This window comes from Motacilla alba, chromosome Z (genome assembly GCF_015832195.1).
Source record: "Motacilla alba alba isolate MOTALB_02 chromosome Z, Motacilla_alba_V1.0_pri, whole genome shotgun sequence".
NCBI classification, from domain to species: domain Eukaryota; kingdom Metazoa; phylum Chordata; class Aves; order Passeriformes; family Motacillidae; genus Motacilla; species Motacilla alba.
The window spans coordinates 51,040,667-51,054,863 of NC_052046.1; the positions used below are offsets into that span (position 1 = coordinate 51,040,667).

The 14,197-nt window shown below is 37.1% G+C and overlaps 1 protein-coding gene across 8 annotated transcripts in view; it reads right to left on the minus strand.

Moving 5' to 3' along the window:
* The window catches only part of NTRK2 (neurotrophic receptor tyrosine kinase 2), a 195,924-nt gene that overhangs the window by 165,567 nt on the left and 16,160 nt on the right, over positions 1–14,197 (minus strand). For all 8 annotated transcript variants that reach the window (XM_038125699.1, XM_038125706.1, XM_038125700.1 and 5 more), the window contains exons 2-5: positions 10,377–10,451; positions 10,072–10,143; positions 4,025–4,093; positions 875–1,029 (exon numbers count right to left, since the gene is read on the minus strand). In XM_038125699.1, the coding sequence (XP_037981627.1) occupies positions 875–1,029; positions 4,025–4,093; positions 10,072–10,143; positions 10,377–10,451 (371 nt within the window). The remainder of the gene's footprint in view (positions 1–874; positions 1,030–4,024; positions 4,094–10,071; positions 10,144–10,376; positions 10,452–14,197) is intronic.

Below are 14,197 nucleotides of genomic sequence, written 5' to 3' on the forward strand. Positions count from 1 at the left end.
AGAACAGAGCTCTTGCTAATTTGTCCCAAGTAGCGTGTAGTTCTGAATTTTCTTCCTATGGCCCTAATACTAGTATTTTTGAAGGAAAATAGATACTTCATTAACTATAAGTACCTGAAAAAATTTCAAGTAGGTAAAATTGAACTGTGAATGTCTATTGAGTTTGGAAACACTAATATTTTATTCAACAAAGGCACATGCATTCTGTATAATACTTGCTTGCTATCTATAATCATTATTCTGTTTCCCTGCACTTGAATATTGGTACATTCTTAAAGAATCAAGAGAAAAATGAACAGGTTTACATGAACTGGTGAAGGGCCTTGAGGGAAGCCATATGAGGTGAGGCTGAGGTCACTTAACCTGAAAGAGACTGATGAAAGACCTCATTGGGGTCTTCAACTTCCTCATGAGGGGAAGAGAAGGGGCATACTTGTAACCAATGCAACCAATGACAGGACTCAAGGAAATGGTATGAAGATGAGTCAGGGAAGTTTAGGTTGGATATCAGGAGTGTGGTTGGGCATTGGAACAGGCTCCCCATGGAACTGGTCCCAGAACCAATCCTGTCTGACTTCAAAAAGCATTTAGACAATGCTCTTGGGTACATGGTGTTACTTGGGGTGTCCTGTGCAGGGCCAGGACTTGGACTCCAAGATCCTGATGGGTCCCTTCCAATTGAGGATATTCTGTTATTCTGTGATTCTATGAAGTTCCAAGAACCTTTTATTGTGGGACAAAAGACCACTCAAACACTGCCAACCTTTCCTTTAGGGCACTGTTGACATCCTGAGAAGCACTTTGTAGAAAAGCATGTTTGTTTTTCTCTGGCTCACAATAATTTAGCAGTAGTTTTATGTTAAAAGAATATTACCGCAGTTTGGGACCTTCATATCCAGCAAGGCTGTCTTCTTATTGTTGTCATCTATGCAATATAAGTCCTGAGTTTCTGTGTAAAACTTGGTCTCTTGAAATTTCTTGATCCACATGATTTCACAGGAACACTTGAATGGATTATCCACCAGTATCCTACAGGAAAAACACCAATTTATTTAGAAGGTTAAATGTGCCACGCATGTAGGGAAAAAAAAAAGAGGGGCAGGGGGCTCCAAGAATTCAGCTGGGTGAAAATACAAGTTATTTAGGAAGGTTAAGGAAGGCAGGATGAACGCTTTAATTAAGAGGCGTAACACATGCACACTTGCTAAACTCTGTGAAGAGTAAGCTGCCAAGTTGGTAACAGTTTCCATATAGGGAATTAAGAGCTGCATCCACTGAGGGCCCAGAATATCATAGTCAGGAGAGACCACACAAGGGATTTGGCTACTATTTCAAATTCATCAGCGTAAGTCAGGAGCCCATGGGGAATGGCCACTCAAGAAGATCCATTTTATTTAATAAATCAGGAAGTGATTAGAATTCAACTCTTCTACCCCTGAGCCACCACTCAGTTACCTCAGAAATGGTTTACTGCTGTGGAGTGGTAAATTCTTTATAAAGTCAAACAGTCTTGGATTATATACACACTCTACCAACTTTAATCACAAAAAAGGATTTTGCCTAACCTTTAAAATTCATCTGCTACAACACTCTAGAAAAACCTCACAGTAAAACCGTAGGCAGTGTCATGAAGAAATACTAAATGAAAAAATGGCCGTGAAATAGAAATTGATACAGTACCCTGCATGGAATTTAAACCCCAGGTTAGCAAACTTAACAAATTGCAGTTTTAAAATTTAATAAAACTACACAACAGTGTAATGAAATGACATGCGCGTTAAATATGAACAGAAACATATCTACATAAAGAGTGACCAGTATTTTTTCCTTCTACTGGCATACATGAGATCCAATAAAGTGGGTAAGCAAATGTGTTTAAGGCATTTCATTAACAGGAGAACAGTCATTCTTAACAAAGTTTCACAGGTATTTTTGATGTACGGAAGCTCAAGTTTCTTGCAGAATCTATGTTCACAAATGCCTCCTGAAGACATGAAGTGTGCAAATCATGAAAAAAATTGTCTTATTTGAACTGTTCCCCCAAAAGCCATCTTAAGTTCTTTGAGGAGAAACAACCGCAGGGATCCTCAGAAGTGTCTGAAGGAGCAATTTATATTCACAGAAGTCATCCTCTGGACATTAACATGCAGCATGAACAAAAATTGTTTGCACAAGACATAGTATGAACATGATAACTCCTGGTCTATCTCATGTATTTTCAAAACAGTGACATTTACATCTTCTGTTTCACCCTATGGCTTCCTGGTAAAGAGAAATTTCTCTTGCACAGTGGCTGAGCAGTCTTCTTCTAGTGTTTTATTTTGCGCTAAACCCATCTAAGGAGTTCAGCATATCATTGGCAGGATGCTGGACACATAATGCGCCTCTACAGACACTTGTGTGAAAGAAAAATTCTGACCTGCGGTAAGCAAACTCTGAGTCTTTATCTTGTTTGCTATAATTTTTGTAGCTGCAATTTATTTGTTCTAGAAGAAACCTTCCAAAGTGGCATCTCCTTCTCTGTAATACCTGGTGACTATCCTGTACTTCACTTTATTCTAAACTTCTCATCCCTTTATATTTTGATATGCAAAGATACTGACAGAACAAACATACTTGTTTGTCAGATTGAGGGGAAGTTCTTCAGAAGCTATTTATGGTAACATTCATATCTCAGATTCACCTACCAACACACTTCCTTCTCTCCTGTTTCTAATCTTGCAGCTATGTATTAAACACTTACCAACAGAATTGTTCAACTATACTGATTTTATCACTACTTGTTCTCCTTTCAGGCTCTGCTTTTATCCCTCCACTTTCTTTTCCTCATTCCCCCCATATCTGTTTATCTCACCTTATCACAACATTTGTTTGCATAACTTCAGTTTGCCTAGTCCTACACTCCCTCTCCCAAGCACACAACACTCTACCCCAATTTTGTATCCCCTTTTTCTCTCAACTTGTACATCATCATGCATTGTCTCCATACCTCAAATACTACTCTCTTTAACCTTCACACTATCCATTTTCCCCATATCTGGTTCACTCCCACTACACTTGCCCTGCTTCCTCATGCAAAAGCAACAGAACAACAAAGAACATGGAGCAATGGGAGAGCTTTCCAACTAGCTCGTCTCCTCATTAGAGAGCTCAACTCAAGTTATTAAAGAATATTCCAGTGAGCAGTGTTCCCAGGGCCATAAAGAAAATAATTATACCAACTTAATTATCAACAAAATATACCTAAGGGGCATAACCTCTTTTTGTGCTACTGAGATTTGCTCATTTCACTTCTCACATGCTGAAGTTCACCACAAGAGGACTAGGATTGCATGTCAGGTAATTCATGCTTGGATTGGCACTTTGGACAAATTCTGACTCTGCTCTGAGATCCAGAAGGGCAACCTCCCTCTCTTGTGCAGTCCCCAGATCTCCCAGAACTCCTGCAGGCTCTCTGCCTATTAGCAGAGAATGCACAGGATGACCAAAATTTTGGAACATCTATCAATGAGAAAATATGGCAGATGTAACAGAGAATAAAAATGTTAGTATTGAAAAAAAAATCAATAAAGAAAGGTTTCCCAGTGTTTTCATTGCTAAACAATTACATAAAGCACAGTGCAACTCAAGAATTTGAGAAAGTAAAAATACTCTTAAATAGCCAGCCACACCACTATAAGAATATGAGAGACAGTCTTATATGAAAATGTGCGAAAGACTGTATTTTCACTAGTTCAAATACTTAAATAAACACCAGTAGTTTTGTGTGAAGTAATCTGACACTAAAATATCTTAAAGCTGAAGGAAGAGGCTATTTTGACCTCTACATTCCTTTAAAATATATACCTAACCTTCTTGAAGCCCCAGAATGAAAATTTCTCTGCATTTAAGTGTTCAGAATGGATGCTTTCTTTGGACCAGAATTGCACTTCTAATTCCTCTACCTTCAAAAGAACAAACTTTGAAGTGTTATTCTTCCCTTCCAGCCAAAAATAAACTTATATTTTAAGAAATGACAACTTACAGATCAGACAAACCCAGATGGCGAAAAGGCTTCTTGGACAAACTCGAGAGCTTGTTTCTGGATAAATTGCTATGGCAAAACAGAAAGATTGCATTAATTAGAATTGCTTCTTCTTACACTAAAAATACAGTTTGTCTCTCTTGAAAAAGCAATTAAGAACTAGAACCAGCTCTAAAAGTCCTTTGACTTCAATTGTAAAAGAGTAGTGTTCACTCTTACTTGATGGTTTGAAGGGTTTCAAGGGCTTGAGTCCAGTCAGCATCTAATGTCAAGTACATTCAAAATCAAACTCAACAGGGATCAATATTTTCACTTCTAGCACTTTGTCAATTGCAGAAAAGCAGCAGATTTAACTGTGTTTCAAAAGTATTTTGTAAAGTCCAGGTGTTAATTATATGCTCAATTTATTCATGTGAAATGGGTGTATCCCTTTCTTTGATGCTGCACCAAACTCTGTACTCATATAAGCCCTCCTCACATGCTAGCACACATCCACATCAGAGCTTTTTAGTTGTTCTTTTCAAATTGCATGTGCAATATACACCCACACGGAAGATCAAAAGGAAAACTGTAAAATGCCTGTATTGGGCTTTTTTATGTCAATTAAGCATTTACGATTTCCAGTGGTAATTAAATGAAAGGTCTTCTCCCATTATTCAGAGCAAGGAAATGTTGATTGGAACCAGAAATACTCCTCCCCTCACAGCTTACAAAACTGCTTTCTCCACCCCAAAGCAAAATAATTCTGTTTTTTGCCATCTTATCAGTCTGTGAATTAAAGATAGTGAGAGCAGTAAACTGTTTAACTGCCAGCAGTAAAGTACAAATCAGTGTTATGAACCAAAATACCATGAATTTTATGTGGTATTATAAAGGTGCCATAGGGGCTCCACATTTAGTGTTGCATTACATCTAAACCCGAGGATTAAATATCTTTTTTTTTTTTTTTTGATCTAACTAAAGAACACAGTGTATACTTCCAAACTTTCAGATGTTGATCTTTGAGTACAAGATAATTTTCACAGAAATTACAAGTTGGATATTCTAAAATGTTTAGATCAGAATCAAAGAGATTACATTTCATCACTGATTCCTTCTGGCAAAGAAAAGCCTGAAGTTTACAAACTGACTGGTCCTTGCATGTGAGAGCAAAACTCAAGAGCTACTATTTCATTAGTCAGGTGAACTCACGGACCCGGATCAAATAAATCAACATAAGAGGCAATTTGCATATAGAACAGAAGTTATGTTTAAGCAAAAACTGTCACTATGCATTTTTTTCCTAGTATGCATATGCTTTGTGTTGAGAGTTTGAATAAAAGAAGCAGGATCCTCATACTGACTTGGGCCTTTGCCTCCAACATGGAGCCACATCAAACCCCATCCCTCCATGGGAAACTCTTCACTCCCCACACAGGAAGATCACTCCTGTTCCCACACTGTTGAGTGGCATGTATGGAGGCCCCTTTGGTATTGTCAGACAAGGCATGCCTCTCTTACCTGCAGATCAAATAAATCCTCCCTTTCCCAAAAGACAACCAGATATACAGTGAGCTTTACTTGCAGACCACTGCTGTGAATTCATCACCTTAAGCAATACTTTGACAGTAAATTTAGTTTTATATATATATTTTTCATGAAGTGATCCTTTATTATTGGCTACAGAGATGCCTACTGTGATCTCCTTAATTCATGTTAAGTGAAAAAAATCACCATCAGGTTTATTTTGAAGTTGTTAATGACCCCACTTCCACTTTCACAGAAAGAGAATATGAATTAATTTCACAATTCAACTGCACACAAAAAGACCACAGCAAGCAGCCCAAAGAAAATACATCTGAGGTTGTAAAGGGTTTTTTCATTATAGAAAAAAAACATTTCAAGAGTACAGAGCCTGGCCCCAAAGCTAAAATTAAGGAGAGGACCCAGACTCAGTCAAAAGTATGCCTACATTTTACATGAAAATGTCAAGCTCGCTTTAAACTTGCTAGCCCTAATTCAGCTAAAAGCAAACCAGTGGCAATATAAGTAGGACAAAACCAGACTGAGAAACCACATAAAGATTTACAGAACTAGCATTATGGGCAGAGTTCTATCACCTACAGTGCTTCTGAAAAGGAGAGGCAAGAAAGGAGGGAACAGATCTAAGGAGAATTGGGGGAAAGAGGTGAAGACATGGCCTTTTTGCTACACTCAATCTCCCTCCACAGGCGACACCCTGCTCTGCCTAGGGCTGGAACCAGCCCTGTGTGCAAACAAGGGGGAATCTGCTGCAAAGTTGATAAAAAATTATTTCCTTTGGCTGCTTTACCTAAACCTGAATGGTGTAGAGATACAAATACATTTTGATACCTGGAGAGGTATACATACACTACATTCACAATCTATGATTCAGTGATGCACTTAGATGCAGGCTGGCACATAACAACAACTATTTTTAAAAGTTTTTGTAGATAGGCGCTTGCTGTGAAATGTTTTCACATTTAAAGGCACTGACAATATATCATGAATGTGTATTACACAGGTCCATTACTGTTAGCAGCAAATAAGTTTATAAATTACAGCATTACTAAAATGAGACTGTTGGCTAACTTGAGTCTATGGGCAGTGAAAACACAAAAATTAGATGAGCAAGGCTATTAATTACATTTTAATAGCATCTATTAGGACATTTATTTTCCTGTTGTTTATGTTATTACTCAAATCTTCTCATGATAGATGATTTTAGAAAGATACTTGGGATACATAAGCTTTCCCAAGAAAATAAGGAAATGACAAGGAAGAGCTTGAGAAAATGAGTGTTAATAAGTTTCTTTTAAACTGATACTCTTGTATGATTCATAAAATAAATACTACTTTTATATAATATAGCTCCTTAACTACATCAAAAGATTTTTCATAGAAGAAAAAAGAAAGCTGTAACAGTATCACAGCAAAATTAATGCTTATGAAGTTACCTCAATCTTCAGAAAAGTGTTTTTTGTTTTCTTTATGGGATAGTAAAAAATTTGTTTCCAAATAAAATGTAAGACTTCTCAAAGACCTGTACTGTACATTACCCTTGCAAAATGAAATTCCTTTAGTGCTTAATAGTTTTCACCGTCCCAACCACAACAGGAGTTATACTTCCTTCATAGGCAGTCAACAGGATTTTTATTGCTGATGACAACAAGCCATGATTCACTGGGGCTTTCAGAAACATTTTAGTGTGCATAATGACTTGCCAAAGAAAACAAACAAATGCATTTTGAAGGGATAACAGATCAGCCTCGGTAAAAAATACCTCTATACTTACTGCTTTGTCCTGTGCATCTAGAGCAGCTGGTGCCACTTAATACTTTCCATCTTATCTGGGCTTATCCTGTGTCTGCCAACATTACTAAATCCCCACCAAAAGAAAACAGTACAAGACTGGATAATCTCCTGGTTCGTAATGTAAATATTCTGCATCAAGAACTCATCTATATCAACCGAACAGATGTCAAGTCAGTCTAATTTGTTTCTAACAAGGAGCTTCATGAGTTACAGCTCTACCAAAGTGTGCTTACCAGCAGATACATATTCCCAGTTTGACTGCATGCTGAAATGAAGCTCCTCCTATGGCTGAAACACTTAAAAGGCATCTTATCCAAGTGGATTCTGTAAAGCCTAGGAGCTCACATATGTGGAGTGATACTTTTCCTTTAAGTGGTAACTTTGATAGGGTCTCTCTGTTCTGTTCAACAGTCAGTTCTCTAAAAACTTGTTTACCTGTGTAAGTTTTGGTTATAAGCAAACACTGGAGACAGACACACTATGTGATTGCATGAAACCTATTTCCCTAAGGCAACAGGCAAAAAAGCCTCTCAAGAGGATGATACCAGTTATCACACTTTCTGTGGTGTCTACCTGCCCAGACAGCTGGAAACGTCTTCCAAAATTCTATTGATCTTTCTACAAACTCATTATTTCCCACACTGTATCCATGGTCATGGAGAGAACTGATTCCTTTCCTCATCATAACTACTCTTCTTTTAAAACATTAGATAATCACAGAAGCATAGAATCATAGAATATTTTAAGGGACCTTTAAAGGTGATCTGGTTCCAAATCTCCAACATCTTCAACTACACCAGCTTGCTCAGCGCCCCCTCCAATGTAACCCTGAATGCTTCCAGGGCTGAGGCATCCACCATGTCTCTGGGCAACCTGTGCTAGTGTTTCATCACCCTTACTGCAAAAAACTTCTTCCTTATATCTAATCTAAATCAACCCTCTTTGATTTTTCAGATCATTATTCTTTGTCCAATTGCACTGATGTATGTTCCTTTTCAGTCTTCATCATTCTTCAATCTTCATTTGCACAGAAAATACTCAGGCTCTGAGTCTCCTTATATTACTTGCTCTACAAGCGTCTTCTGGCTCCACTGCTCTTCTCTGCAGCATCTTTCAAGATGAGTGAATTCGGTGTCCTAATCTATATACAGTTTTCCAATAGATTCCGTCAGAGCAGCTATTGCAATGGGGAAAAGATGTAAAAATGTAGCACAATACTATTTTTGATGCCAGACTTGAATTTGCTTTGTTCTGCCTCATTGCATGGAGAGAGAATCCCACTTCTTTCCCAGCAGAGTCACTAAATCTTTCTCTGCAAATATGCCCCTCAGACAGCATGTTCTTATTGCATATTTCCACAGCCAGTGCACATGAACTTGGCTTTATGGAATTTCATAGTTTACAGTCATAATTCACTGAGCAACTGTTTCACAGGCAAACACTTGAATTTACTCTGGAACATACTTCTTTTATATTACCAACTGATCATAGTAAAAGCTCTTTATTAGTGACTATATGAAGTGATATAAATTTCACAGGCTACAAGATCTGGTTCACACTCCTCTGGTGTGTGACTGTTCCATATTAAGAATAAAAATTACTGTCTAGACAGAAATGGACATTGATGTCCACTTCCTTACACAAATTAATTGCTATTGTTTATAAAACACTGGTCAGAAAGTGATTCCATCTCATGAGCAAAGCAATCAAATCAAACAGAACCCTGTGTTCTGTTCAACAGTTCTTTCCTTTTCAAGGAAGTATCTTACAAAGCCAAGGTTTGGCATTATGTCTTCCCAATCTCACTAGGTAAAAAGCAAAGGATTCAGTTAACTATTAATATAGGTTAGTGTTCATCTATTGAAGATGTATGGACTAAAGCACACACTAGGTATATTTAGCTAAAAGATGGTTCTTGTGAGGAACTGAGCCACTCACATGATCTCAGTGTTTTACTGGACTAGATCCATAGTTTCCCATATAAGTAGCAAAGTGAACTATTCTATGTCTGTCCCACACAGAAGGCACAGAAGCTGTAAAAAGAGAACTTTTATCAGTTTATTCTTTGCAAAATCTAAAGCATAACAAATCTAGGAAAACACAGGCCAAAAGCTGTACAGGTATAAATTCTGCTTCCTGTAGGTCATGAACTACAAACCACATTTGGGTGTGAAAGCACCATCACTCCTATATTCTGCTCTGGGTGCATTAGTTCTGATCTTGAGTGAGCTTTCTAAGTGAATCATTCCTAGGGCTTCAGTTCACTGTTGCATCACAGTCTCTGGGCACATACACTCATCAAAATATTAGATGTGCTCCATGCATGCATCTCCTGCACTGCAGCTGCTAAAATATATTCAGCTCATCGAATCAGACCAGAGCTAGTCAAAACCATGTAACTGAGCATGATGCACAGTGTGGACATCATACCCTCAAGAGACACACTCTTTGTGCTACATTACTTATCACAAAAGACACAGCCTAAGTACACTTCTAGAGACAGAATAATGAACTGGATGGTCTTTTCACACATTAAGTTTTTATGATCCACCAGTTCCTTACCATATATGTCTTACTTAAGGGCAATTAATGATAGAAGACCATTCTAAGTCTGTCTTGTTAAAATATTTTTAAATTAAGCAAATGGTAAGAGATAGAAATAAATTACCAATAAATAAATTAACATGAGTTGGGCAGTTTTGACTTAGAATGCAGACACTATTCTTACTCACATGTATTGTAGGTTCACATTTTTCACAAATGCATGACGGGACACAAATCTTAGGCCTGAATCCACCACGGTCCTAGGAAAATAAATAAAGCTGTTAAAATGTCTAATTTAAAATATGATCGAAATTGTAATGAAAATAACTATTAAAATAAGAGTATGGATGAAATCTCTACAAGGCTGAGCTGCAAGATTTACAACTTTCCTCAGTAACACACAAAGTTAGGCATACATTTAGATAAGGTCTCTACATTCTTCTATAAAAGAAATACAGAAAAAATAGTTGCAGAAAATATATCTCATACTCACAGATTTTTAAGTCCAACATAAAATCCAACCTCATTGTCATTGATACTTTCCAAATTTGGCTGGTTTGCAATGTAACTGTTGAAAAAGCAAAACAGAAAGCAGTATGTAAGCGGATCCTTCCTTGACTTCCTGACAGTTCAGAAATCATGCACCAATGTATGGAAGTCAGTTATGATTGCTGACCTACTGTAATTAGTTCAAAGTCCTAATTAGACCAGCTTCAAAGCAAAAGTGGTCCTTAAAATCTTCCTCATCATTTAAATGGTACTTTGTGGAACAAGGGAGCAGCTCATTATTACACAGGCGAAATGAAGAAAGCAAGTCAACCTGAAGGTCAAATAAAGCTGCATTACAATGTCACCATTCTCCAAGACACATGTCCTTACCTCATGGATTTAACAACAACAAAGGGGGCAAGTTTAAAGGTAGTACTGGAGTTATCCCCACTTATGAGAGACAATCATACTTCCCTAGTCTTTTTCCTTAACTTTATTAATTCCTTAACTTTCCTTAACTTAATTTTGTTAACTTAATCACTTCTTTACACTTTTTTTTTCCCTGACACAAAGTAATTTCAGTTCTTTTTACAAGGTGTGGTGATAGGAAAATTGAGAAAAGACGGGATTTTACTTCATGATGTTATACACACAAGCAGAAATTAAGAAACTAGAAACTGCTGTATCAGACTAAAGTACTGAGTGCACTCACATATCCTTAATATCTGCCTAAAAGGATGTGGGTATGTAAGCCAGTCCTTTGTATTATGACCATGTGAGATCTGTGAACTGGAAATTAAAATGCTCACAGCAAAAGTATCATTACTTCTTCTAAAGGAAGAAAAAGTTTCATAGTGGAAATCACACAGACCAAGAAGAAGAAATAAGTGGAAACTGCAATTTTTCTGACATGGGCAGAAAAGTATGCCTGATTTAAGGGATGCCTTGCTATAGAGTCCACACATTTCAAAATATTAGCCCAGTCCCAAAAAAATTTTAAGAGTGACTGACATGTGCTTTCACATGCATCACAAACTAACCGAAGGCACGGGCTCTCCTAAAATAAATGAATCTTTTTTCTTTGTTAGAAGAAAACTTTTCTTCATTCAAAGCATTTTTTAGAATTTATTTAAAGGGAATTCTGCTGAATTAGGAAGAAGGTATATTGCTCTTCCAAAAGGCAATCCATGCACCTGAGCTGGTGCATGGATTGCCTTGTTAAGAGAAATTCATTGTGTTTCTAAATCGCAACAGAAGCCTGAGAATCCTGTAAGTTGGGTTGGGCTCTCCTCCAAAGCTGCAGTGCTGACTTGGGCTATACTCTCACCATGCATCAAGAAAGGTAAAAAGTTTCCCCTAATGGCATCCATTGTCCCTTGGGAAAAAGAAGGGCAGTAAAAAGAATGCATGATGCTAGATGGAACACATTACAACAGCATCATATGACATCGACTGCCCTGCAAGACTTTTCAGAATAAGATTAACAAAGTGTATCCATTAGAAGATGAGTCCTTTGTTTTTTGTGTTTCCTTTCCTGAATTTTTAAGACAGAGTAATTTAATATCTCAATATAGATGAATCTATTTTTTTTTGGTTGAGTTTTTTTTGTGGGTTGGTATGTTTACATATTTTGCCAAGTAATAGCAATGAAATAATATATAAACATCTATCAATTCCTTCATCTAAGAGTCCTGAAGTCAATGAACATACTTCCTTTAAACATGCTCTGAAGAACTCATTTTTGACTTAAATATCATCCATCTTCTCTGCCACTTGGACCTCATAATGCTAAAATAAAGTTATGCAAGAGGTTTCAAAGGTACCTTCCTCATCCTGTCCTCAGTTATCAAACAACAGTAATCCTGTCAAGGTCAAATAGAAATAGGGAAATCACATAAGAGCAAGAATTGAGGAAAATGGACAGTGAAACACAAAGTGTGAAGAGACTCAGATTTAAAGAAAACAAACAGAATAACCAGTTGCACTAGCTAAAAATTAAGCTATCAAAAAAAAAAAAAAAAAAACCCCAAAAAAACCAAAAAAAACCCACCAAAACCAAACCGAACCAAAAACAACAAAAAACCCACTTATACCCCAAATCTAACAAACACTGCCAAAATGGCGATCTATCACTTAAACACACATATCACCATTCCAAATCTGAAACTGCAATTTTAATCACATAAATATTTAACCAGAACCACTCACTACAAAAAGCTCCAAAAACTTGACATAACTTACAGTGCTGCACAAAAATTTGTTAGTGTCTTACAATCTGTGTTAAGCTTCAGTGTAAAACAGTTCAGCTCTGCTGAAGCCAATGAAGCTTCACAATTTACATCAGACACTAATTTTAGTCTGAGCACACAATCTATAGAAAAAGATTGGTATTGGTCCATCAGGGAATAGACCAAACAAATTATATTTGGGAAGTTGTAGTATGAGTTTGTGGTATCTTCTTTCCTTCTCTTACTGCATCTCTTAGAAAAAACCCTAGGTAAGGGAGAGCAGGGCATTCTTTACTTTGAGCTAGTACTGGTTTCTCTAAGATGAATGATTTATAATTCCAGTTTCTAGCTGAAAGAACCAAAAGAAACCATTGCATTTGCACAACCATACTGGCTGGGACCCAGAAGATCTTTTGTCTAAGTGAAACTAATTCAGTAACTCCTCTGCAATACACCTGTAAAAGCACTCTCAGTACAGAACACAACAGTAAAGCAAAGTTCATGCACTTGGAAATCCTTGAAGAAAGAGTGGACAGACATAATTTACCATAAGCAGGTCACATCTTCTTACACTTCTCTACTCACTTAACAAGTCTGTTTCAAGTTAAGCCTTTGCAGCTATGTCATAGCAGTGAGAAAGAAAAGAGTAGAAGGATGTAGTTGTACCCTACAAGGGGATGTTGCTCTTCGTTTAATTTAGAGGGAGATCTGAAGTAAAACCTCTCCCTAGCTGAAGTCTATTTTTACCTTCTTCACAACTACTTTACCTTAATGTTACTTATCATCAAACATTAATACTCTAAAAGCTTTGACTTGCAGTGGGCGACTCTGAGAAATGTAATTTGCCTGCCTGCCCTTAAGAATATCAACCCTATTCTTTAACAGAACATTTTTACTGTAGCATAAAAGAAAAACATACTGACTCACAGCTGGCTGAAGTCAGGTGAAGAGCTTGGAAGCTCCTACTGCACACCACAGCACTGTTGCACTGCCAGAACCTGACTGGATAGCACCAGACCACATATATCAGTTCACAAATACTGGCTGCCACCTCTAAATCAAGCCATTAGCTGCCTACAGAGCTATTTGCTTGATTGTATAACTACTATAATAGTATATACTAATAGCATAGTATATACTAATAGCATAGTATATACTAATGCTATATACCATAGCATTCTGCATCTCCTTCAATGAGCAAACAGTAAACAATAACTGTCTTCAGACCCTTAATTTAATCTCTCCATTGTAAACTACTGAATAATTCTAATAAAGAGATTCAGAATCACACACCTAGGTTGCACATCGCAACCTATGATAGCATGTTCATCTCTCCACACTTCAGCAGCTACTGAATAATGTCACACACTCACACTTCACCACTGTTACAACATTTTGGAAACAATAGTCTAAAATCCTAATCTATAAGAGTCAGCTCCTCCAAATAAGATCTCCTTTGGGAGGGTGGTCTTCACTTATGCTCATTATAAAAATGAAAGTATACAGATTATGTTTTACATCAGTGAAGTAACTTCTGAACTGCAAAAGCATGAAGAGAAAGTGGGTTTTGATCTTTAAAGCCATCTAGATAATTTAA